Genomic DNA, 24,997 nt, shown 5'->3' with positions numbered 1-24,997 from the left:
AAACCAACGGTTCTTTGATTGAAAGGCTTAAAAAGCCAAGCTAATTAGAAAGAGTGAATAACATATACTCTGAATCTGTTCTGTGAGTATTATGGAGGTAGAAAGACTGAAGGTTTAGGCTGTCCAAAGATAAAGATAAATCCTTTCAGTTTGTTGGAGAGAAAGTGCAGAGAAACTGGTCATTTGAGACTTTTGTGGGCAGCATATTTCTGCGTTTTACACCCCATTATGAACAGGCAATGGGCATTTAAAAATTATTCGCTTTCACTGACAAGTCATTTTACAACTGAGTAATAAAGTGAATTAAGAAACAATCCCAATGAAATGTCCCTTATTGAAACATTTAAGAGGCTGAGGACTTGTCATTCAAACAATACAGGAAACCTTCTTGGTACTGACAGGGATTCAGCACACCCTGGTCCTCATCTTGTACATGTGCCGTTGTTGATGAACTTGCTTAAATGAGTTAATGTAGCTTAGGCACAGGTAAGGTCATCTGAAAACACTGCACTTGTGCAAACCCTTGGGTCATATACATCACGTTTAGCACACTTCACTTCCCCTGCAAACCTAATGGATCTATACAGGACAGGCCTCCTTCAGGCATTGTCTGGCTAAGGATTCAATCTGAGGGAAAGCAGGGAGCTCAGGATGGAAGAGCATAAAAATAGACTGGATATGCCTTTGGATGGAGGGGAGGTGATAGGGCTGCTGGAGCATACAAGGGTCAAGAGGAAGTGATTTTTAACATGGAAAAAGAAGCTGCGTGGAAGAAAAAGCTTTGTAGAGATGCTCCTGCGAATGAATAGGCTTAACAATATGAAATACAATGCCTAACAAACTGACAGCAAATACTGAAAAGTCATATTTGTTACAATTTAAGTCTTATTTTCATAGCTTTGTCCTTGGTTACTCACTATAGTATGATAACATGTATTGTACTAACCAAACTAATTGCTGTCAAAGGTTCTTTTACAACCTGACAGCAGTTGAACCATTTCAGTATCTCGCTGGAAGACACTTTAACATGTGGACAGGACGAGCCGGGTATTAAACCACCAACCCTGTAATGTATCACTTGCTCTTCCTCTTGAGACACAGCTGCCCAACTCTGTCCAACATGGAGGTTTGTTTAAAGCCCGTCTGATAGTCTGAGCGTACATGTTTCCCAACCAGTGAGAATTGTGTTACTCAGCAAATAATGTGTTAAATACAAAGTGATAATTAGTCATAGAAATGATGGCAAAAACTATGAAAGTAGAAATGCAATAAACTGGAACTATCCTTCCTTAAAAAACATGGTTTGCCTACAATTTGGCATATTTTTAGTAGCATTGCTATAGCAAATTAGGACCTAGCTTTTGATGCTATTTTTGACATATAGTTTAGAATTATAGTAAAGACGTTGCGCACTTATAACAAGCCTCATTGGATTGTGTTATTTGGATTGTGTCACTTTCAACTTAATAATATTAATATCCACACCCACCCATGCAAAATGCGCTCTAATGACATTCCCACAAATATAATTTCCTTTATCTTAAAGGTGCTGTAAGCAGAATGGTTATTTTAGCTAACTTCCTGTCAGTTACTGTAGTTAGCAGTCCCCTCGCTCGTCCCTACGTCACCACATTAATACACTGTGGTCTTCAAGCAGCGAGTTATCTAGCATCATCTCAGATCCATAAGTGTGATACAACATGATAAAAACCATCGAAACAGACATTGGGAAGGATTTTTACCTGCTCCGCCATTGTAGGCACATAAACATTCACAGATCTGTTGCACTGGCGTGCACCGGCAGTGAGACGGGTGTCGGTTTGTAGCGTTCTCTCTTGTGATTGGATAAACATTTTGGGATCCTCCAGTAAGTTTATTTGCCGATTACATGCAAAGCAGCTGACTGAGAGATCGGCTTTATGAAACGCGCACATTATGTAAGTGATCACTGTATGAATAAAGAGCAATTTAACACTTATATTAACATAAATACACTGCTTACTTCACCTTTAAGATGTGTGACAAAGTTGCAAGGTAATTCCGAGCCAAACAAACAAACTTTCCACCTTCCCTCTCTCCTTAACTATCCCACATCAGCGTAAGGGCATGCTAAAACTACTTACTGTACACAGTTATGCACTGTGTTAAAACATTTTGGATGTCCCCAGACAGGCTTTGCCCTCTGTGACCCACTAACCAACAGCTGACAACAGTGATTACCCTCTTAGCCTCCTAGCTGCTATTCTGTCGGCAGCATAAACACTGGAGCCCAGTTCAGCGTGGTCGACACTCTCACCAAACAAGTCACAGGCCTAATATGGCCCTGATAGTCCAAACAGCTTAAGGCCTGAATGTATGATCAGGTAGAGGAATAAACATATGATTTAAATCACTTTATTTTAAGACAATAATAAGTTTGCATGTATGTGTCTATTTAGCGTCTACGGATGGACCGCATTTATATGCTCTAAATAGTTTATCTCAAGGTTATGTCAGTCACAGTTTAACCTTCACCTGTGTTCTTCTGCCACCACCAGCCTAGCCCCCCTTCTCTGCCCACCGTCAGTTCCTGAGTCGTTGAGTGGGCGCCAGCATGGAGGTACGTCCAGCCTTTATTACCAGTGGCACACCACAATTGTGCACTGATCCCCCAGCGAAGCACTGTGTGGTGTTTCAGGGAGCAGGAAACTCATCACAGCCATAAATTGTGAGCATCAGCAGTCTGCGCCCGGCCCTGCCGCTTCGCCCCAGCTACCAAAGACCCGCAAAGTGCTGATTCAGGGCCAAGGCAGAGCACAGGCAGTGGCGGAGTTCACCAGCGGCAGGCTCTCCATCACTTTGACAGCTCAATAAAAACCAGTGTAAACTATTAATTGGATCATTAATTATTGATGCTGTTTTTACTACAATTCAAGGGGGTGAGAGCAGAGAGGAGGCAGGGGTGAAACAGTGTGTATGTTTAAACATAGTCACCATGCTAGGAAGGTGATACAGTGTCATGTTAAACCCCTGGTGGAGGCATATCTTAAAACATGAACTTAAAGGCCTAACTAACTTCTCTTATTAAACACAAAACACATGGCCCAATAAAGTACAACATATTAAATGAATAAGAATAGTTTTCCTAATAGCCAGCTTGAAAGCACAGACTACAAACCCAACAGACTTAGTGAGGTGCACAAACTAATCCCAAATGCCATTAATGAGGATGTAACTTAGGCTGTCAATACACAATGTCCAGCTTTCTGCTGCAGTTAGCCAGCCGCCCTCTCCTTTTCTGTCTGTTCTGCACTATTATGAGACTGCATGTCAAGGAAATCAATGAGGAGGAAAACACGGGGAAAGGACCATCGCTATAAATCAGTCTCCATTGCTTGCAGGCACGAAGTAGGCCCATTACAGCTGGCGCACCCTCTCTCCTCCCCCTCCCTCAACCGGCCCCCCTCAGGGTATCTGAGTTTGGAGAGCAGGACATGCACCCTGCCTGGCCTGCTGTTACACACCCATCTCCTAGCCCAGTCCAGCTGAGTGCACAAACCCCAAGACACTGACCGGCCACATATGGCACACACAAGGTGCTCTCTGCCCTCTTTTAAACTTCTCCTGCTCTGGCTTCACATACATTTACAGCTGATGTCATCTTTTACTTGTCTGTTCTGGCTTTGTTTTTTTTTGCCTTTCCTCACTCCTGGTGAGGGTCATTAAAGAGTGCTTGGTTTGCAGGTAGTAGGACCAGGGAGAGATTTTCTTTTAAAGAGTATTGTATTTATTTATTGGGCTTATACACTGAAATGCAGCAAAGGGCCTAGGCTCGGCCAGAATGAAACCCTGAAACAAGGCCTTATCCTACTTTATCCTGCAGCCTGGTTCAGCTATGCCAATTCCATTCATGCCAAGTTTGATCAATTTGTAAATCTATGCACAACAGATTATTGCATTTCAGAATACAGACTTGACTGTTTTGTATAAGGTTTTATTGATTATATAAATACCCTCAAAAATGTCATATGTACAAATCTAGGGACTAAAGTTTTTATCCCTCCTCTGCTGTCCATGACATAATTAAGACGATCTCTGAGATTGCCAACAAGGACATTCTAGTTTAAAACACAATGTATGGTTCAGTATTATTTCTGCTTTTTTTCAGACTTCCTGAACGCAACACATTATGGAACCCTAATTATCTCCTAAATGAATGACCAATTATATCTAACAAATAAAAAAAATATCAAAGATTGCTCTTCATAACCAGCTGTCTGAAGATGTTTTGTAGCAAGTGTGGAAAGCTATACGTATTGAGGTCAGTTCAAGCCGTTCCTTTGTATGTCCTCTCTCCTACATAGGCTGACCTGTGGAGGAGGCAGACAGAAACAACCCTCAAAACAACCTGTGTTCTCCTTATTTTAGTTCAGTAGCTACCTGGAAACCTGGAAACTCCCACATCAATAATGTAGCGCTGGTGCTGGACTGCTTCCTTTAGTGAGAACAGCAGTTACATAAGGAAGCACACCAAGTGAATTCCTCCCCTTACTTCTAGTTTAAACATTTCAAGCACGTGGCAGGTGCTTTGTTCTATTGTATCTATATCTACAAACTTACAAAAGCAAACTGTGCCACTGACTGTACTCTCCTCCTTTTATATCTATCATTCCTCTATTTGTCAACTGTGCCTCCTTCTTTCTGCTTTTCACATTTCAAAAGGTAAAGGCCTCCGTAATTATAGGTTTGACAAAAGAATCAATTTGTAATCACGACAACTGTCAACGAGGCGGAGCAGTCAAGAAGCTAACAGCGTAAACAATTGCTTTTGCTGTTGATTCTATGCAAAGTGGCGTTTAATTCAGTCACTCTGACTGTATGCCTGCCAGTGCGTGCTTATAGACTTGGACAAGTGCACTCGTGTCTACAAGCAGGTATAGGACATTTGCCATGAGCGATCTGATGTCCATTTCTATTTGACTGTTATAGTTAGACAACAGGACAGGCCAGGCTGAGCCAATAACAAGCATATTATCCCAATGAGGTACACTGCCGTACACTGGACTCTCTGTCTGATGAAATAATTCACATTATTATTTAAATGTTCAAACAATAGTCGGGTACTGACAGTGAAAATAAATCATTTATTCCAAAAATCCACAGCAGAACATAAAATATCCTTAAACTACCGTTATGTAGTTCTGACATTCTTTTTTATAATTTATTCCCAACCATTCCCAATCAGTTTATGCTCCCTTCCTCACTGAACTGAAGCCTAATCCTATTGCCACTTTGTAATGAGCCACAGTACCACGCATGAATCACCGGCATGGTGACCAAATGGTATTGAAGTCAAGGCTAATGGAGGAGGTACAGGATACCGCAAGGAAAACATATAATCACCCTCTGCTCTTTTATTAGCCTTCTACTAATGACATCCATTCATTCATATGCAGCGGTGATGACTCAATAAAACAGGCTGCGATTGTTAATAACTCAGATCATTTTGTTTCACTTGACACCCACTCCCTAGCCTTCTCCCTGACTCTCTCTGTCTGTGGGTTACATCCATTAGAACACACTGATAATGTGAACTGGCTGTGGTAGGACCTAAAAATGTCTACCATACAGGAATAGGTGAAGCCCTTGATAGCAGTGGCTTTACATTCACTTCAAATCGCAGTCACACACATAAACAGCCATCCACTCAGACATACAGTATCTGACAGGCTCACGAGGGCACAAGCCTCGTCCATAAAGGCACTAGAGCTGCTACAGAAGCTAGATAGATAACACACATAAAACACCATGGTGCGTTGTGTATGTGTAAGACTCATTATATCATTATTTAAAGATTTCGAAAAATTGTGGGATTTGATAAAGTATGTTTAAAACTATATCCCATATCTCAAAAGCTGCTGTATTTTCTGCTGAAACAGTTTGCTTTTCACTAGGTAAAAAAGTTATTTAAAAAAGTTCTTACCTCAGAAACATAGAAAACAAATACAAATGAGTGACCGCTTATGCGCCAGATTCACTCTAAGAACTCTTACCAACATAACAAAAGAGTAGTCAAATAATAATTCTTGAAAATAATGAGCCCTACACATAAATACATACATAATAACCATACATAACCATACAGACATACAACGCACATACAAAGACAGTAGACTGGGGTATCTGAAGGTTATATCTGAGTCAAAAGCTGTAAGAATCAATATCAAAATGAGACAGCAACAATAATTACTCCAAAATTAAATGAAATATGTCCTTCCTAACGACATCATTTTGCCTGTAACAATAGAAACGGATGGGTTTATAAGTGCATTAAAAATCTTCTGAGAACAGATGGTATGAAGTAATACTAATTAAAACGGCACATACACAGAGAAAGTAGTAAAAAGAGTGAGGTTGGCGGTTGATGTGGCCCCTACCTTTCTCACTGACTGACTCACTCTCTATCTCCACGTCCTCACAGCTGGTGTATTCCGGGGTGGTGGCCAGCTCCTCCTCCGAGCTGCTCAGAGACACCTGCCTCCTTCCTCCCTTTTTGGTTTTGTGGGGCTTGGGGGGCGGCGGCCGTACCGACTCCGACTGGTCCGAGCTGAGAGAGTCATTCCTCAACATGCTCTCCATCTTCTCCCTCTTGGTCTTACGGACAGCTGAGCTGGGGTCCAGGTGGTGTTGCTGCCTCCGCATGGGATCACCTAGGTCCCCTCTTCGCAGGTCCCCGGATCTGTCCCCCAACACGGGGCTCCGGTGTGGCGTTGGAGGGCTGTGGTTGGAGCTTCTGTGGCCTCCGAGGCTAGAACCCATGGGCCCAGGGGAGGAGCGGTCCATGGAGTAGGAGCGTTGTCCCACCATAGGCGGCCGGCGCTCTGTGAGATGCTGTCGGGACAGCCGGACGGGGCCCGGATCGTCCTGCTCGGTGTAGGCCAGGGAGGCATCACTATGGCGGCGCTCGTGCCTCATGCGGCCTACCTCCGCGTGCATCCTCATCTGCTCCTCGTAGGGCTGCGGCTTGACCGGATAGCGTGCCAGGTTGGGGTCGCTACGGTAGCGTGTCTGGAACTCCTCCTGGCGCTGCCGTTGGAGGTCATACTCGCTGGGTGGTCCGTCTAGGTCCTGGTCCAGTGGGTAATCCTGGGAGTGCCAACGTCCAGGGCCCCGCCGGTCCCTGTAGCCCATCCGTGCTGCATCCGCATCTGGGTACATGTGTGGGCCCCGCGGAGCCCGCCGGGGGTCCCTATCCCCACCATAGTCAGACGGTGATCTGGGCATGCCACCGTCCGTCGGGGCATACTGCGAGTGGTCGCCCCCCTCCCTTTGGTCGTATTTTTGGTTTGGATCCCTGGATGCAGATGGGCTTCTTTTCCTGTAGATCAAAGAAAGGGGAGAAAAAGAGTGGAATTTAGTGGTTGGTCCACTTTTAACAGGGATCTTTGTTTATTTCTGAGGCTGATAAAAATCGTGTGTTTGAATTAACTGAGGTTTGTGTGTGCATGTCGATAAAGCCTAATTCCATTTCCACTGAGCATACAGTGTTTAAAGGTGGAAATGTGAGGTATCAGTCAGGTCTCATAATGCTTTATCACACATCTATGTGCAACTCTTCTGAGTCCGTAGTCTATAGCTTCACTTTACTTTGCCTTGAACTGCATATGTCTCAATCTCTGTCAACACCTGATGAAAGCATGATCTGTCTGTCACACCCCTCTTCTTCCTGCAATATACTCTATGCTCTTTAACATGGCTGACTAATGCTATCAAAGCCCATTTTGCATGCAGTTGGCATGTTATCTTTACATTTTACAGCAGCTATCAAAGGAAATAGATACTTCTTGAGCTAACCCAAGTAAACAGTTTGACATTCAATACAAATAGTTTTGCGACTTGCTTTTTACAAATACATGCAAAATTATTTTTGATTACTTCATTTGACTTAAATGTTTGCATAGTCTTCACCCAGATAATGTTGTATCCAATATTTGACTATTTTAGTGCAATAAGCAATCCTTCATTTTCATGTGATAGGAGCTGATTACTTTGTTGATATAGGAGCTCAAATCCTCATTATTTCCAATGCATTATAAACAGCAGGATGACACAAGATTAACAGCACAGCCTGCCTGGATATGACCTATTTGTATTTCCAAATTAGTAGTGTGATTTTGTGTGTGTGTGTGTGTGTGTGTGTGTGTGTGTGTGTGTGTGCGTGCGTGTGCGTGTGCGTGTGCGTGTGTGTGTGTGTTTGCAAGGGAAGAGGAGTGAGGAGACAGTCGGTGTACTGAGAGTATTGCATTGATAAATGATTCAGAGTGCCATAGATTGTATCTGTGTGCACAGTACAATGGATATGAAGGAATGTAGAGGGACAAAAACAAACGTGTCTGTGTTCAGTCTGAATTTATAAACCTCAGAGGATGGTAACACTAATTCATCTTACTATCTGGAGTGCATCCTTCTAGCGAAAATGCCGCTCAGAACTAACAAAGCACATAGCTTAGCATTGGCAGCAAGGGTGTACACTAAAATAATTGAACACACACATTGCATACTTCATCCCTTTGATTCAAACATTGTTTAAAATAATGTGTCCTAGTCTTGATAAAAAAAAATACTCATCTGTGTTTTAAGACTAAAGAATAGTATAATTAATCAATCATCCGACTCTCAGAAAAGGAAACCAATCGGGCAGCTTGATTAACTGTGCGTTAATGCAGTCATTCTTTTGTTGAGAATCAATTATTCATAGGCCACTTTCCTCCCACTTTTCCTTTACGAAATAATAATGACATATTGGTGTGGAAAAAGCTCTGTGAAGCGTCCCTCTAAATTTGTACGTGACAACAATTTCAAAGGGCTTCATAAATCACTGCTGCCAGTCTTGCTCGGTGGCCAAGGTAAGGACTCCTCATGTGTGATTGGCTGATTCACTGAACCACAGAGGAGGTTTGATAGCAGGGGGGGGGTCAATGACAGAACAATCCCGAAAATACTAGACCAGAAATCCAACAGACATAGTTTAAGTCAATGATTGACCAAGTTTTCTTCCGTCTTTGTAAGCATGTGCTCCTCTGCAGCAGTACATTTTCACTCTTTAAGCTTATTGTTTTGTTTACCTAGTGAACTGTTAGATTCACTCTCACTGGGCATTTTCAGCTTTCATTCCAGCAGCAGCTAGCAACTATTTTCAGCAAAGGCTAAACTCACTTTACTGCTGCCTTTTACAGATAAAGTGGACACATGCAAACAACAAAAACAAGACTTATGGATGTGCACAATGAACACATCCTTAATTAAAACAAAGAAAGCCTCTGTGATGCAGCTAGCTTGCACAAGTGACCTCTTCTTTCTGCTTCACATCAAAACAAATGCCTCAAATCACCTTAGCATCCGAGCCCAGTCTCACTAGTGATCAGACACAGCTGGAGGAACACGGGAAGGGCCCCTGCATTATTCATGATCTGCTCCTGGATACCAACGGAGCAGCGCTTCATTCACAAATCCAAAGTGAAGCGACAGCACAAATGATATGCTGGAGGAGGGGACTTGGATGGGGGACAATCTGGAGTGGGGGGGGTCGGATGAATGTGTGATCAGCATGAGAAACATCTCCTTATAGTGACTTGATGATAATGGAGGGGTTAGTTATTTGTGTGCATGCATATGGGTTCCTGTGTACACTTGTGTGTGTGTGTGTGTGTGTGTGTGTGTGTGTGTGTGTGTGTGTGTGTGTGTGTGTGTGTGTGTTACACTGGCTGCCTAAGAAATGCTTAACTTTGCTTAACTCTGTCCCCTCTGGGAATGTTGTCTTGAAATCCTACACCCTGAACACACACATGCACGCACATAGAACATACACATTGCAACTACAACAAACATTAACAAACTGTCCTTTGCGGGTCTTTAACTCATTTTGACACAAGTATCCTGTTTCCCTGTTCCTATTTAGCCTCGTGTTTCTTATCTGTCCAAACAATGAAACGTCTATAGCGGCTAGCAAGAAAGCTAACAACAGCGCTCAATCAGCATAGATCATAATGCTAACACTTCCAGCCCTAAACCAGCCTTCAGTGAGTACAACAGAGCAGTGGTGCAGCACATAATGTTGTACCTCGTATTATTCCCCCCATACATAGCTCCAGCTGCCACTGCTACTGTAATAACCGTTCTGCAGATATGAGCTCTCCCCAGCTCTGCCAAGTGACACACTCTACTGATCTTAGCTTTGCATTCCATCGTCAGCCACACAGACAGAGATGGAGGAGAGAGCGACCAAACATGAAAACGGAAAGGGGGAGAGATTCTCAACAATGTAGGTGAATTAGAAGTAGGCCAATAAATTAACGCAGGGAAAGATGATAGCTAACAGTGAGCAATAGCTTAACATGCAGCTGGTGACTGAGCATGGTGCATTCAGCCACACGTGTCAGGCTTAGGCATAAGGCAGCAGGATGGGGACACCATGGGATCAGGATGCCTGTGATGCTGCGCAGAAGCCTGGCTGCACAGTGACGCGCTCCCTCCATCAGCCCTTTAGAAAGCGTGATGCGTGTCTGATGTCACCAAAGACATGGCACTGAGCCGCAGTATAGGCAGCGTGGTGCGCAGTAGATCGACCAGCAGTGAATCATCTTAACAGGCCCACAACAGAGAGGCATGTTCATTGTCTGCACACACAGTATACATTACAGGCAAGTGCTGAGTACAGCTGTGTACATTCCTGCTGTGGGAATAACAGCAGCCCTCATTACTGCTGTTGTCCTTTCCAAGCTAACTATAGAAATCCTCAGCTGTGACAGGACACAAGGGCTATTTCAGTTGGCCACAAGGACAGCGATCACTATAAGATTCAATTCATAGTGCATAACAGTGACTAGCAAAATGACTTTTATATTTTTACATAGGGGTAAAAAGATTCACGCAACTATGACATTGATAGCATGGTCATAGCATAATGTATTAAATCCATGTCTCACAAAAACCATGGGATTACACTATGACCACCAGATTAAAAAGTGTGACCCTAAAAGATTAGAAGTGACGCAAAATGTTCGACATTATAAAAACTGTATGCTCTTATTTCATGCATGCACACAATAACCAATTGGTGAAATTCCCCAATACACAGTGGTGTAATGAAAAGTATGGTGTGTGTGTGTGTGTGTGTGTGTGTGTGTGTGTGTGTGTGTGTGTGTGTGTGTGTGTGAGTGGTAAAGTTGTCCTGTGATCAACAAATACGCAATTGAAACACATTGCCTCATCATGCAGTCAGCATCCAAACTATCTATATTATGAGATGTAACCAGCCTTACTGAAAGTAAGTGTCGGATCCTTGGTTGTAGCTCAGTTGAAATATCTGCCTCGCAAACACGCAGCCTTCTGTGCACACAGCGTTCACAAAAGCATTTCCGTCCAATCCAAAGCACCTATTCACAGGACCGGCTCACAGCCTACCACCAGGCCCGTGTTGATTTTCCAATGGTCTCTCCTCCAGCGCTTGTTTTATTTCTAGAGATTTAGATGATCTTCACACAGCGGCAGTAAAAGTAGTCCTGCAGCAAAGCTTTCTCAGACTGTCTGTGTGACTCCAGCTCTGTGCGCTCTGCCTCTGGTGCTGTTCTAAAAACATGTTAAATAAGAAAGCCAAAAGCAATCAAGGTGAAAATGCAACGCTGCCCACATGGGGATTGTGCCACGTCTACTCTGCGGAAAATAGAGAGAAGTCCGATGGAAAGGAATGAGTGGTGCAGAGTTGCAGATCTTTCAGCTTAGAGAGAACCTGGCCTACTAATGACAACAATACATCCTGGACCGCTAGAGAGAACCTGGCCTACTAATGACAACAATACATCCTGGACCGCTCTCCATTGGAATGAGATAACCAAAAAAAAAAGCAAGAGCAGAAGAAAAACAAGCTGAATGTGCGTGTTTCGAACGAGAGCAATCACAGAAGAAGAGGCAAGGGGAGGAAAAACGCCTCTGATGGTCCATTTAGGATTCCAGCATCATTCTCCCTTCAAAGACTTCACTCAGCCAGCCACTGGGTATGTGGGATGCCACATGTAATGCCTGTTACAAAGTGCTATCAAGCCAGGTAAAAATAAAAAGACAACCCTACAGCTGCAGGTCCTAATATCCATATGATACTGTAGCATCAGCTTGACCTGCTTTATTTCTGATAGTCCGCTGCACCCACAGTGCCCCGCTACACTGCTGGATGTGGATACAGATGGCACAGTTAAGTGGGGGCCTGAAAGCCACATGACTTTGGGCTGGAGTTGGAGCAGCTACCCCGTCCATCCCTACCGGCCGGCCGGTCTACCTAGGAAAGGATTACGCTCCTTGGTTGATTAATGCCTGACATCTATGACCAATCGCAGGCAGAGCAGGTCTCAACTAATCTCATTCAGCCCTAAGGTTTTATGATCCTTAAACTGAACAAATACATGGTTTATGTTAGTTTCTTTCTTTCTCTCCACAGGGGGGATTTCCAGGCATCAAATGAAATACAGTGGATGGAGGGAGAGATGGGGGGAGGGATGGAGAGAGGGCATTGTATAGAGAGATTTCTCTACTCCATAATTTATGTGCATTACAAAACTGCTTTTTGCCTTGTTCTGCACCAAGATGACATAGCTGGTTTTGATGACCTGGTTAGATAAGTCTACTATGTGCCTATGTGTGTGTGGGTGTATTATGACTGTATTGGGTGTTTTTGAAGCATTTATTCCTCCCCTTCACTCACAATGCTACCCCTACAATGGAATGTTTGCCTTTCCCAGTTCTATTTACAACTGCATTTTGAATTAACACTATCCACTTGCATGTCCTGTTCACCCTCCCTGGCATTACTATGTTTTGAGAAGTATATAGAACTAAAAATGAAGAGTCAACACATGTATTCTACATAGTCAAGCTAAAAATCTGTTCAAATTTATGAATTTCAAAAAGTGGAAAGAGTCAAACCGTTATCGTCCTGTGCCCCCACTTCAGTCAAGTACACCTTGTCCTGTAAAGGTTTTGTTCTGTATTTTCACTGCAGAATATCAAATCTAGTCAAGAGCACACAATTGATGCTGACTGTGTTCAGTTACATCCGCTTTTACTCTTTCAAAAAACATATACATGATATAAATGTATTAAGACTGAGACATACTGTAAGAGAAAAGATGGACCAGTGACTTGCAGGAGAGCAGGCTCTTGAGGACTGGATTGGGAAATGCTATACAGTAAAGTCCAACAGATTTCCCACCAAATTGACCCTTTGTCTTAGTATGTAAAAAGTGCTGTGCAAGAGCTATAAGCCACCAGTCTCGTCTCATTTAAAATAACTCAGCAGTTTGATGATTTACATTTTTATTTTGTTACTTTAGAGAAAGCTGTTGCTACAAATCTTACATATTGTATTCTCCAGTGTCCCAGATAAAATGAATGAGCATGCATTTTGGGCAGTTTCCTAACATTATCTGGTGCACTACCACCACCCTCTGGACTGGAGTATGTCCGACCTGATCTGTTTAACAGGGAGGCATATACTGTAGGTGACTTAGAGGAAAGAGTATAGGACACTTGATAGTGTAAGCTTGATGCTCTTATCCATGATAAAGACCAAGACAATCTCTTTATAAAAAAGACTATTGTCTCCCACTGTAACCCTTAAACATAAAACAACAATACTGATTCCAACAGTTCACAGAAAAACGTTCTCAGCCAATTGTGCAACAGCAGTAATAAAGCAAATAATGTTTAAAATACAGAATGTTCCGACATGTTTTAACCAATATGTTACCTGTTTTATGATCAATAAAATAAACACTAATAAATTTGACTATTAATAAACAATGAGCCACACACATTTCAACATTCGGAGGTAGCACAGTTTCATTTACAGTAACAGATGGCAGGCAGTCTCCCTGCTCATGGAAAGTTTTGTGTGAAGCAAGTGGAAACAAAGTGTGCAGCCCCACATCTATCAGTGGAGCTGACAGTGTACTCACTAATTGGCTGTGAGAACACAGACTTCATCGTCCTGTCTTGGAGCAGAACGCTGGCCTTTTGTGTTCATGTTTATACTGTGTGTGGTTAAAACATCTTCCGCACTGCACCGCCTGTTAGGTCTCCTTTTTAAGAAGAGGCAACGCTAGCTAGCACTCTATGTAGGCCAAGCCCCAACAGAATATGCCATTAAGATTAGCCACAAGTGAGGACTGTTACGCTGCTGTTTGTTTCTCCCCTCTCTACAGAGAAAGGTTAGAGGAGAAGCAGACTTTTTTTGTATCATATCATACAAACAGTTGGATAAACGTGCACGTCACAACTGGAATTGAATAAAGCAAACACCTCTGTGGAGCAGCCATACACCACTCATGTCTGACCAAACCTAACTGCTAAATCTCCACATCCCTTCTGAAAGAAAAAGAAAACACAAAATATGGGAGAAAATAACAACTTTTGTCTAGCTCTGAATGAAAGAAAGCTCGACTCTCATTGTATCCTTAGGTACTTTTCATAGACCACATATTGTCATGAAACATTACAAATAAATAAATATTACTAAATGGTTGTATTACATTTTGCTACATCAGATCGAGGGTTCTTTTGTGCTTGCTGACTACACTATGTGGCTTACTGGGACACTTGAAAAGAACCTAGCTGTGCTAGAATGTGCTTTTTCCCATTAGTTAAAATATCTGATTTTAAAAAGCATTTGGAAATAATTATTTAGCAAATGTTTGAAAAATGCATTATGCAGCCAGAAATACCTAGAACAATCCTATGTAATCAGTGCCGGAGCTCATCACAGCTCTCTGGTTAAAAGTCTCATGTCTGTTAAACGTCTGACTCTATCCAGCATCACTAATGTGTGTGGTCAAATGTGTGCTTTGTTGCACACGTAACTACACCCAAGACACTGTGTGTACTGACACCCCGTGGAGTGCTCTGCTATGTCACTGTGGGTCAGCAAAAAACATAATTGCTCCAAAGTAGCTCGCGTGCATCATCCTGCTGTGCAATCACAGCTCCACACTAAAACATCCCCCACAAGCAAACACATTACAAATATGTTGCAGTTTACCATGGAGAATATGTATGGAGAGACACCCCCCCCCCCCCCTCGCCTGCTGCTCTGCATTAACATGTTGACTGCTCAGTTCTTGTCATTCATTCTTTATTTTCACAAAGGTTTCGTTTAAAGAACATATTGAAATGTGTTAAGCTACTCATAACCAAACAGGTTCTATTGTAAGCAGACGGGAAAAAATATTCTTAAGAAACGAGGTCTCCTCATCTTTATATTTCTGACATACGAGTAATTGAACCCTCCTTCTGTTTTTCATTCTTTCTCTCTTGCTCTTCACAAACATTTCTTCTTGCGTCTGCTTACTATGCATTTTTCATTCCAGTGAGCAGGCTGCATTTGAAATCAAAGGCAGTGATGTTGCGTGGCTGTCTGGCAAGACAGAAAGTGGGGAGGTAATGAAACAAGCTGAGGGGGTGAGTCAGAGGATGCTTTAATAATCCTTACTGGCCAGAATAAGATATCTGGTGGACTGAAGACACTCTTGGGAAACCAGCGGCAGCCCTAGCTGGTCCGGACTCGTCACACCGGCCGCTTCATTTACCCCCTTATAAACTTCTCTCTTCTTTTTTTCTCCAACTCCTCTGAGTCTATTATTGTCAACAGATAAGACTGCAGCACGGCACGACGCGGCACACAGCCAAGCCCTCCCTGTACCAAATGTAGCACAACTCTAAGCAGGGTGGAGGGTGTGTGTGCACAGGGGGCAGACAGGAAGTATCACCTAGTCAGTGAGAAGAAGGAGTGTGGGGTCTGTTCACAGGTGAGCATGTTTTATTGTCCAATCATTGCTGACAAATTATGATGGGCCCAGGCCCTAAATAGCTCCTATGGTTGGGTTCAAGGTTGGGCCTTCATTCTATGTGAATAGAGAACGAAAGTAACCCTGTTACTCTAGTGCAATCTAGTGTCACCAAGGCCAATCTAATATCTCTCCATAAAACCAATGGACTCTCTTGACGTTCTTAAATTCCACCCAATATCGACTGAAAGACAGTGACAGTAAAAGACAGCAGCCTGCCTTTCATGTAGCTACATCAAAAGAAGACCATAATGCTACCCAAGTGAAAAGGAGTTATCCTCATTGCAGGCAGTGGCTTAAAATGAAAAATCTCACACTAAGCTCTAGATTGTTACAGTTGGTTACTAACATTTAGCATACACATGCTAACATTACCCCTAATCATGTTAGCCTGCTCATGTATGCTTCAGCCTTTTTATTGCCAGGCACCTGGCCCGGTTAACAAAATCAAAATTCTTCTTCTTTTACTTATTTAAAGTGTCACATTGGGCCAAAAGTTATCGTATGCCATACAGTGATGATAAAGCGAGCCCTGCTGGCCATTGCACGCTGCTCAATTGCAAATATATCCATTTTGTGTAATTATTTTGAGTATGCTTATACTAGAGCTGGTCATAATAATAATAGGGATTTGTTAAGTTTAGTTATGCTTACATTTGTTTATGATTATTGATTGGTTATAACTTTGAGGGGGGGGGGATGTAGTGACCAAGTTCATCTTATTATAATGGGTTAAGTTATAAACAGTGTTATAATACAGTGTGTTGCCTTATAAGGAGTTATATGGAACACTGTGCATTAAACATTCTCAGTAGAATGTGGATTGTGATGTCATATCAGGAGTTTCCTGTGGAATCATTCACCAAAAACCTGCTGTAGAGAAGACATCTCAGTAAACAGACCCAATACACAAACTAGACAGACATGTGTTGGTCACTTGATTTCAGAATGTAACTTCTCATCACTTCAAGAAAAGTGTTCATTTCTTAAAAAAGAAATACATTTCAGATGAGAGCCAAGTCACGCTCAAGTCGTTTCTGGGCACATTATAAAGACGGAGAGTTAGAAAGCTGGACAATTCATACATTTCATCAGCAGATACTGAGTACCTGAGTAAAACATTATGCTGATAAAGTTGAAACGGTGACAAGTATTTTATTTAGAAGAAACACTGAATGTTAAGTACTGCTATTACATCTACGCCCTGTGCATAATCAAATCAACATGCATGCTACCTACAGTATCACTGATAGCCCATCTTAACAAACTCTGTTATGCACTGACTGCAAAGAACTGACAGCAACACACTGCAGACCTCACATCCGGGAGCAGACTTTGAAAATCTCTATCTGCTCAGAGTGTATACGTTCAGAACTATCATCCATTAAGGGTCTGATTTAGGATGTACTAAATGTGCCTTCTTAAGTTGAGTGACAAAGGACAGCACTTATGCCAGCAAAATGTACAAAAAGTGTGCTTGCTACAGGCTTTGTCCAACAGTGTGCCAAATAAGACATGCAACATTTGAGAAAGTGAGAAAGGCATAATAAAAGGAAACCTGCACTAAGGTTCCACTGGAGCAACCATATTCAATTATCGTATTTTGTAGTGAAAATGCTGAATTACCTCCACAATTTTTTTTTCTTTTCCATGCAATCTTATAAAATCTATACATTTCTGCTCCCTCAATCTTCTCAATTCCAGTTTCTTAGCATTTCCCCTCATGTCTCTCTTAAGTTAAATGCAAGCACATCGGCAGCTAGAAGGCTTGCCTGGAGGCAGACAGGAAGCAGTGCATTATGGGAAGACAGTGCCTCCGTAGCTCGTTTTCGCAAACACTTTCCTTGTCTGAGAGATGTCACCACACACACCCACACACACACACACACACACACACACACACACACACACACACACACACACACACACACACACACACACACACACACACACACACATCGAGATCAAAGAAACATTGTGCAGCTCTACTAAGTACAAGGATTGAAAAGATTGGGAAAGCCAACAAAGACTTACTGTAGATATGGAAGAAGATACTTGTCTGAAAAATGTAAATTGCTTTAAAGTTTTAGCACATAATGAGATGTAGGGAAAGCTATCTATATGTCTTTGTTCAATGACCATCTTAGTGCTTACTTCATTAGAGCTACACTGTTGCTTTATCCCCAAAAACTAATGGTATGAAAAACCCATTTAAAATAATAATGGAAGATAGATGCAACAACTGTGAGGTTGACAAATTATTATTTAAAGCAATGCTAGGTCACTCTAAAAACAAAACTGAAAATGTACTTCAAAATGTCCGCTCATATGCAAAAATACTGATTACGTTTGAAATTGTTCCCATGCAGCTTATCTCATGAACCTTTTCCTCAATTTAAAACCATGTGAGCTTTGTAGCATAGTATTGCCTTTGGTCTGGTGAAAAAGCTACTTGCTGTGTCCCTGTGTGCTCAGCAGACAGAACTTTTCTCCTGCACTCAATGGCATTGACAAGCCAACGTCTCAATCGATGAACCCACAGTCAGACCTTTGCAGAGCCAGCCCCAGACCAAAGGGCTGTGTGGGTTAATTGTAATTGCATAGGACAGCGTCTGTAACAAATGCCGTGAGCCAGGGAGCTCAACTGGCCAGAGGGGCACGGCTCTGACAGCAGTTCACTTCAACTAGTGATGGGAGGAGATGGTGAACCTCATTCTTATCAGCTCAATGCCTTTTGCATTTCTTTTATTTTATTTTTTACAGATGCTTCTTTTTACAACTTTCTTTTTTGTTACAAAAATCTGTCATAAAAGTTTGTTGTTTCTTGGTTTGTTTTACACAACAATATGTGTGTGTGTGTGTGTGTGTGTGTGTGTGTGTGTGTGTGTGTGTGTGTGTGTGTGTGTGTGTGTGTGTGTGTGTGTGTGTCGTCGGTAGAGCTCCTACCTTAACAAAACAGAGAAAAGGAGAGAGCGAAGCAAGGCAGCAGGCTAGTAGACACTCCCTGCACATAAATTTGATAAATAACCTAAGCGTTTTGTTTATTGAAAATAGACCGTAGATAAATTACTTCTGTTTCTATGTTGGCGCATTTAAAAAAAAAAGAGATAGCTTATGATTTCTTTTAAGAATCTCAGGAGGGCAGAGGTTCAAGACAATGATGGGGGAAACACTGGTGGCACTGTCCTTGTCTGTATTGTACAGACATGGTCTTTAAATGATGTTTCATACAGATGTTACCAGGCAGTTCCTTGGTTTATGTTGTCTTGTACCACTGCACCAAAATCCAAAAGAGCCCAACTTTAGTACTTAAGTTTGGTGAATGAGATGAGGGCAAAGGAGAATGATATACAGTTCATGAGCAAGGAGGGGACTGTGAATGGTCTTCTTACTGACAGGTTCAACAGAGACATACGTATGAATAAATGGAAGGAAGCCCATCTAGTGAGAACAGAAAAAAAATCTTCAAAGTCAGCTTCTTTCCCCTTCCTTGCCACCCCCTGGAGATCAGATCAACTACCATCCTAACACCTAATGAACTAGTAAACAGTGGGAATGAAATGAATATTACATGGGGTTTCATTAACTCCAGCCAGCAGACTCCAAGAAATAATGAAGGCTAGGAGTGGAGGCGTTACTGGAGCTTCTTGTGCTGTGTGTTTACAGGCTTTTGATCACTCCTCGGCTGGGTTCTCCTCTCCACTGCCTGGCAGAAGAGGCCCGGGGAGGCCGCCCAGACCTGCCAGGGCCGCTTCATTTGCAACACAAATGAACTGAGCTGATTGTACACGTGCAAGGAGACAGGGGAGCTGCGCAAACGCCGGTGCAATGTTTGCAAAATATGGAAATAATTAATCTCATTGAGTTTATGAAATACCATCAGTGTTGCAAAAGAGGATTTGAGCACAGGCTAGGGATTGAGACGGATGATGATAGCATTGGGCTGGATAGACGCAGATGTTTAGATTAAGCTTTTTCATTATGGCTTATCATACAAGCTTCTCCAAGTGTATTTTTGGTAATTGAATAAATTGGAGCATGAAATAGATTTGGATTTGGGGCACTGCAACCGGATTACTTATAAAGCAGTTCATGAAACAATGCATGCACATCCGTTCAATTGTTCATATGGAGAGGAAATAGTAATAGGAGAATCACCCAATCACTTAAACAGATTCCTGGAACATAATACCTGTACATTTAGAGACCCTACATTCTCTTAAACTAATATTTGGATTGAAAATGGAATCCATTCACACAGAAACGACTTCATGTAAATTGATTCTACTGTTTGTTCAGTTGTGTCATGTGGACTTTACTGCAGTGAGAGATTTAGCTAAGAAAGTCCACCTCTTGACCTTCCAAAGGTCTGACCTTATAAGCCTCTTTAATCAATAAATCAAATGTTAAACAAGAATGATGATGCTGTGAAGTGCCATTAGGAGGTGAGAGCTTTGGTTTTCAATTAGCAACCCCACTGACCATCAAGGGCATAGGAGGATCTGTGGAATAATGTACGGCATACTGCCTGCAGTCCTACACTGATGGTAAGCTACTGCAGCAAAAGTAGTTAAATTTAACCCCTATATAAACAGTTAAATGGTTACTGACATTGACAAATAGCACCACACATCAAGGCGTATAGTTGAAAGCAAAGCACTATCCATGCGGCGTATGCAGTTTCTCTTTCCTCTCTTGGCTATTTAAAAACAAGATGACATCAGACATCTGTTGGGGAGCAGAAGAAAAGAGGCTTTTTAAGAGAGAGAGAGAGAGAGAGAGAGAGAGAGAGAGAGAGAGAGAGAGAGAGAGAGAGAGAGAGAGAGAAAGACCTCCTAGGGACTGGGCTTCAAACACATGAACATGCAAGCGTCACCACATGCACTCTCACAAAGAAACACAAGGACACACACAGACACACAGAAGAGCTGAGTCTCACATTTATGCCGCTCAGCAGCCTTCTCTTTACTCCATCAGTGACTGGAGAGAGAGGAAGCAGTTAAGGACCTGAGGCGGGGTTGGAAGTGGCCTCTGATGCCCAAACTGAAATAGTAGCTTGACTGGGAGGACACTGTGCCCACCGTTACTCAACCATTAACGACACGTTAAGGTTGAGGGTCATACTCACACAAATGCATGTGCACACGCACCTATTCAGCCTTTGAGGAAATCAGTCTCGCTCCACGAGCATGAAAAGAGCCCAGATGTCAACGCTCAGCAATTCTGTTGAAAAGTTCTCCATCTTTCCTTTGTCTACCGTCCCTGTCTTGTTCATTGCCGAGAACAGGCTGGGCAGTTGAACCTATTTGTTTTATACTTCTTAACAGGTGACACTGGTGTACCTCTAGCCATGAGACCGGGTTATGGGAACCCGTAACCCTCTCTGGGCATCATCATTAGCAGCAGTGGCAGCAGGCCTGGGGCTGGGGACATTAGCCTGATGCTTATCTTGCTACGCAGTCCACTGCTAGCTTCCCTCTCTCTCTCTCTCTCTCTCTCTCCCTCAGTCCATTTCTTTGGGCCTCTCCCACTTTCGGTCTGAAACTGAGATATGATTTGGTGAGAGCAGAGAGGAGTTGAGCATATCGATTCAGCCTCCACTGTCTCTCACGCATATTCATCCCCTCTACCTCTTCACTGGTTTCATTCCAGCACTCTCTACTTCATCTCTCTCTCTCTCTCTCTCTCTCTCTATGTTCTTATTTTTCTTTCTCTCTCCAGTGTGCAATCATAATAACCCCTCTCTTAGACGCCCAGGCAATAAAGCAGGGCCTCCCTTCTTCCTGCACACGTCTCCCTAGGCGAGGACAAAACCAATAAAGGGCTGGCTTAATTACAGCTGCTGAGTGCCGCCAACACCCGGGTACAACACCATGGGGCTGAGGGTGGGCTGAGTGTGGGCGAGCTGTGACGCCATGTTGGGGGGGAGGCGGAGGTCACTTAAGAACTACTTAGGAGACAGTTTGAATGGCCATGTCCACACTTACCAGTATTTGACCCTATCTTATCCCGTGTGGCTATGGTCTTTTGTCCACAAGCAAAAATCACAGCCTGACACCAAAACCGGAGCGTTTTGAAAACTTCGTAAAACTGTCATTTCTGTATTTGTGGGGACTAGAAAATCGGAGGTTCGAGAAACGCTGGCATCATGACCTCAATTTGCGCATGGCAAACAGTTGTTTAAATCTACTGACCATGTGCCACCCTCACTCAAGAAGAACTCATGCTGACAATGTTATTCTGTGGTGTTTGAAGTCACATTATCGCCACCTACTCGCCTGGCATTTTTCCGTCAAAGTTTTCATAATTTTTTGGGTTGTCATGTGAACCGAGAGATATTCTAAAACACAGTTGTTAGTGGAGGTATATTTTTCTGCAAATGGAAAAGTGAAATATTTATTTTTTTAATAGGGGAGAGTGGCCTAAGTTGTGCGGTTTGGGAAGTGTGCCATCCCTTGTTTCTAGAAAACCATAGAAGAAATTGGAAATGTGACCACATATTTAAGAAGAGCCATCCATTTGACTCATCCTGTAAAGAAGGGAGAAACATGGAATAAGATATAAGCACATTTAAGCTGAAAAAACTGTTTTTTGCCTTTCAAAGTAAAATTTCCATGATCATGGTTTTTTGATTATTGTGTCTGAACAATTATAGACACGTTTGAAAACATTTGACACATGTTTTAGTGCTTTAGTATGCTACACTTTGTGTCTATATGGTTAGCACAATGTCAGCCCTAAACTGCTGCATCATGCCTATTATACAAAATTCTGGGGTTGGGGTGATTTGTGCCAAAGGGCCTATGTGAGTAAGTAAGTAAGTAAGTAAAATATATTTATAAAAGCACATTCATGACAGTTTGCACTGTCCAAAGTGCTGTACATAGTGCATTCAGTAGATAAACAATGAAGGTAAAATAACAATAACAAAAATAAAATACATAAAGCCCATATATCCATAAATATAAACAAAGATAGTGCAGAGGTAAGATAGTTAATGGGGAGGAAAAACCAGGGTGTACAGATGGGTTTTGAGCCTTGATTTAAAGGCAGAAATGGAGGGGGAATCACATTTGTCAGGTGGCAGTCACAAGCACGGAGCAACTAGTGCGAAGTACATTTCTGAGAGTTGTGCCAGTGGCATGGCTGTATACGCTGGTCACCAAAAAGAAAGTGATTGTCTACAGTAGCTCAGAAGAGACTGACATCTCCGTTCCACTTAACGACACCACTGATGAGAGTTCAGATGGCCAGAAAGATGATAATGGTGACTTTGTCATTGTGAGCTTTGCAGGCAAAACCACCTAGATCTGCTAGGCCTTGTTTAAGAAAATTTACCTTCAATCTTTGTAAAATATTTACTTTATTTACTTTAAATAAACCTTAAATAAGTAATTGTCTTATGGATTTGTCTTGCATTACAGTTTATGAGATATATATCAATGGCACAATTTACCCCATGGTATTCTCTCTTGTGGCACAACTTACACCACACCGGGGGCAAGTTGTGCCACAAGACAACTTTTTTTCCGAAAGCTATATTTCTTAAACAGTTTATTCCAGATCCAAAGTTTTTATTGCCAGGGATGCACAACATCCTGAAATATATGTACATATTTGAGTTGGAGACATAACTGTCAAGGCCTCACTTTAAAATCACTTTGAGTAAAAAGTTGCACAACTTAGGCCACTCTCCCCTATAGCCTATGTGTACGTGTGGACGTGGCCTCACTCTGACTCCGACATCTAACCCTCAAGATGCTATTTCTAAGTACTCACAGAGAAGTAAAAAGAAGGAAAATGTGGGTAGGCCTTGCCTTCAAGCAAGCCATTTACCTCCCAATTTCTCCAGTTTTACATAGGGGGCATGAATGTGTAACTGGGGGAATGTGAAGCAGGGCATTGCTGGAAAAACTAAATATACACTCGGTCAACATACCCTACTTTAAGATGCAGATAGGTAAAAACAGGGGGTAAGGGTTAATGTTGTATATAATACAATGTGGCCAATGATATATCAAGGTGGATACACCCCAATCACAGAAACACAGGGGCCCAGGAGGACTGTGAAGAGCCAAGGGAGGGACTGCTGTGGTGCCATGTCCTTGTCTCTTGCGGTTTCTAGGTCTGCAGTCTCTCTTCCTCCTCTCCCAGTTCTGTCACATCAACATGAATGCGGGGCTCCAGGGGTTCAGAGTCCCACAAGCTGCAGCCCGTTATGTCTGCCTGGTCTGCAGCTCTGTCACACTGGCGTTCCTGCTACTTTCTGTCTTCCTATCTCAGTTTACTTTCATCATGTTGTCTCTGCACTGAGCTCGTGTCACCTCGAACCCACTATACGTGTGCTTGTGTGTATATCCTATGCTACATGGATGTCAGTGTGTAATTAAGTTACTCGAAAGGTCTTTAGATGTAGAACAATCATGCACAAAACAGCGGAGGAAAAAACTCCACATCTATTTTGCGATGTTTGATTGTCACTGATGTTGTATGTGCTTTAATTATGCCTGCCTATGATCATATGAGTAGAACTGGATATTTCAAAATGATGTACTGACAAGAATCAAAGATAACATGTAAAAGCTTGTCAGGAAAACTAGTTTGATTGCCTGAACTCAAATGACTTTGTTATGTAACACTGCTCTGCTGGCAAAAAAGTAAAGGTACTGCACTGACAAACATACATTGCCTATCCATGCCAATCTACAGCTGGTAAACACAATTTAGCTTTCAAATGTAGCTCTTGGTGTAAAGATATCCCATTAAGGAACCCCATTCATTGAACTGACGTAAAATCACCATGATTCCCAATGAGTCAAACTAATTCCAATTTCAAATTCACTTTTAACTGCATCAGTCCTTTAGTTGGCATAAACTTTGAGAAATGCAAATAATGAATTATTCAAAAGTACAATAACTGACATTAACTGTATTGCGCATGTTATTGTATTGGAATCATGAGTAGTCCTGAAATGTGTTATGTGAAAGCAATACATTCCAGCAAAAGTATGCCTCCAGACATATCAGGGAGTAGGATTTGAGATCAAAATCAGCAATCTAGCCAATCAATAGTGACTTGCTGAACTTGCTTGCTGTCTTGTTCGTACACCTGTAGTCATTTTTTATTT

At 42.3% G+C, this 24,997-nt stretch overlaps 1 protein-coding gene across 8 annotated transcripts in view; it reads right to left on the bottom strand.

Moving 5' to 3' along the window:
- rims2a (regulating synaptic membrane exocytosis 2a) overlaps positions 1-24,997 on the bottom strand; it is a gene marked incomplete at its 5' end in the record, with an annotated part of 144,434 nt that overhangs the window by 70,230 nt on the left and 49,207 nt on the right. For all 8 annotated transcript variants that reach the window (XM_080039832.1, XM_080039830.1, XM_080039833.1 and 5 more), the window contains one exon: positions 6,417-7,357. In XM_080039832.1, coding sequence (XP_079895958.1) covers positions 6,417-7,357 — 941 coding nt within the window. The remainder of the gene's footprint in view (positions 1-6,416; positions 7,358-24,997) is intronic.

This window comes from Ammodytes marinus, assembly GCF_949987685.1.
Source record: "Ammodytes marinus genome assembly, chromosome: 13".
Lineage (NCBI taxonomy): Eukaryota > Metazoa > Chordata > Actinopteri > Uranoscopiformes > Ammodytidae > Ammodytes > Ammodytes marinus.
This window is presented reverse-complemented; position numbering and strand designations above follow the sequence as displayed.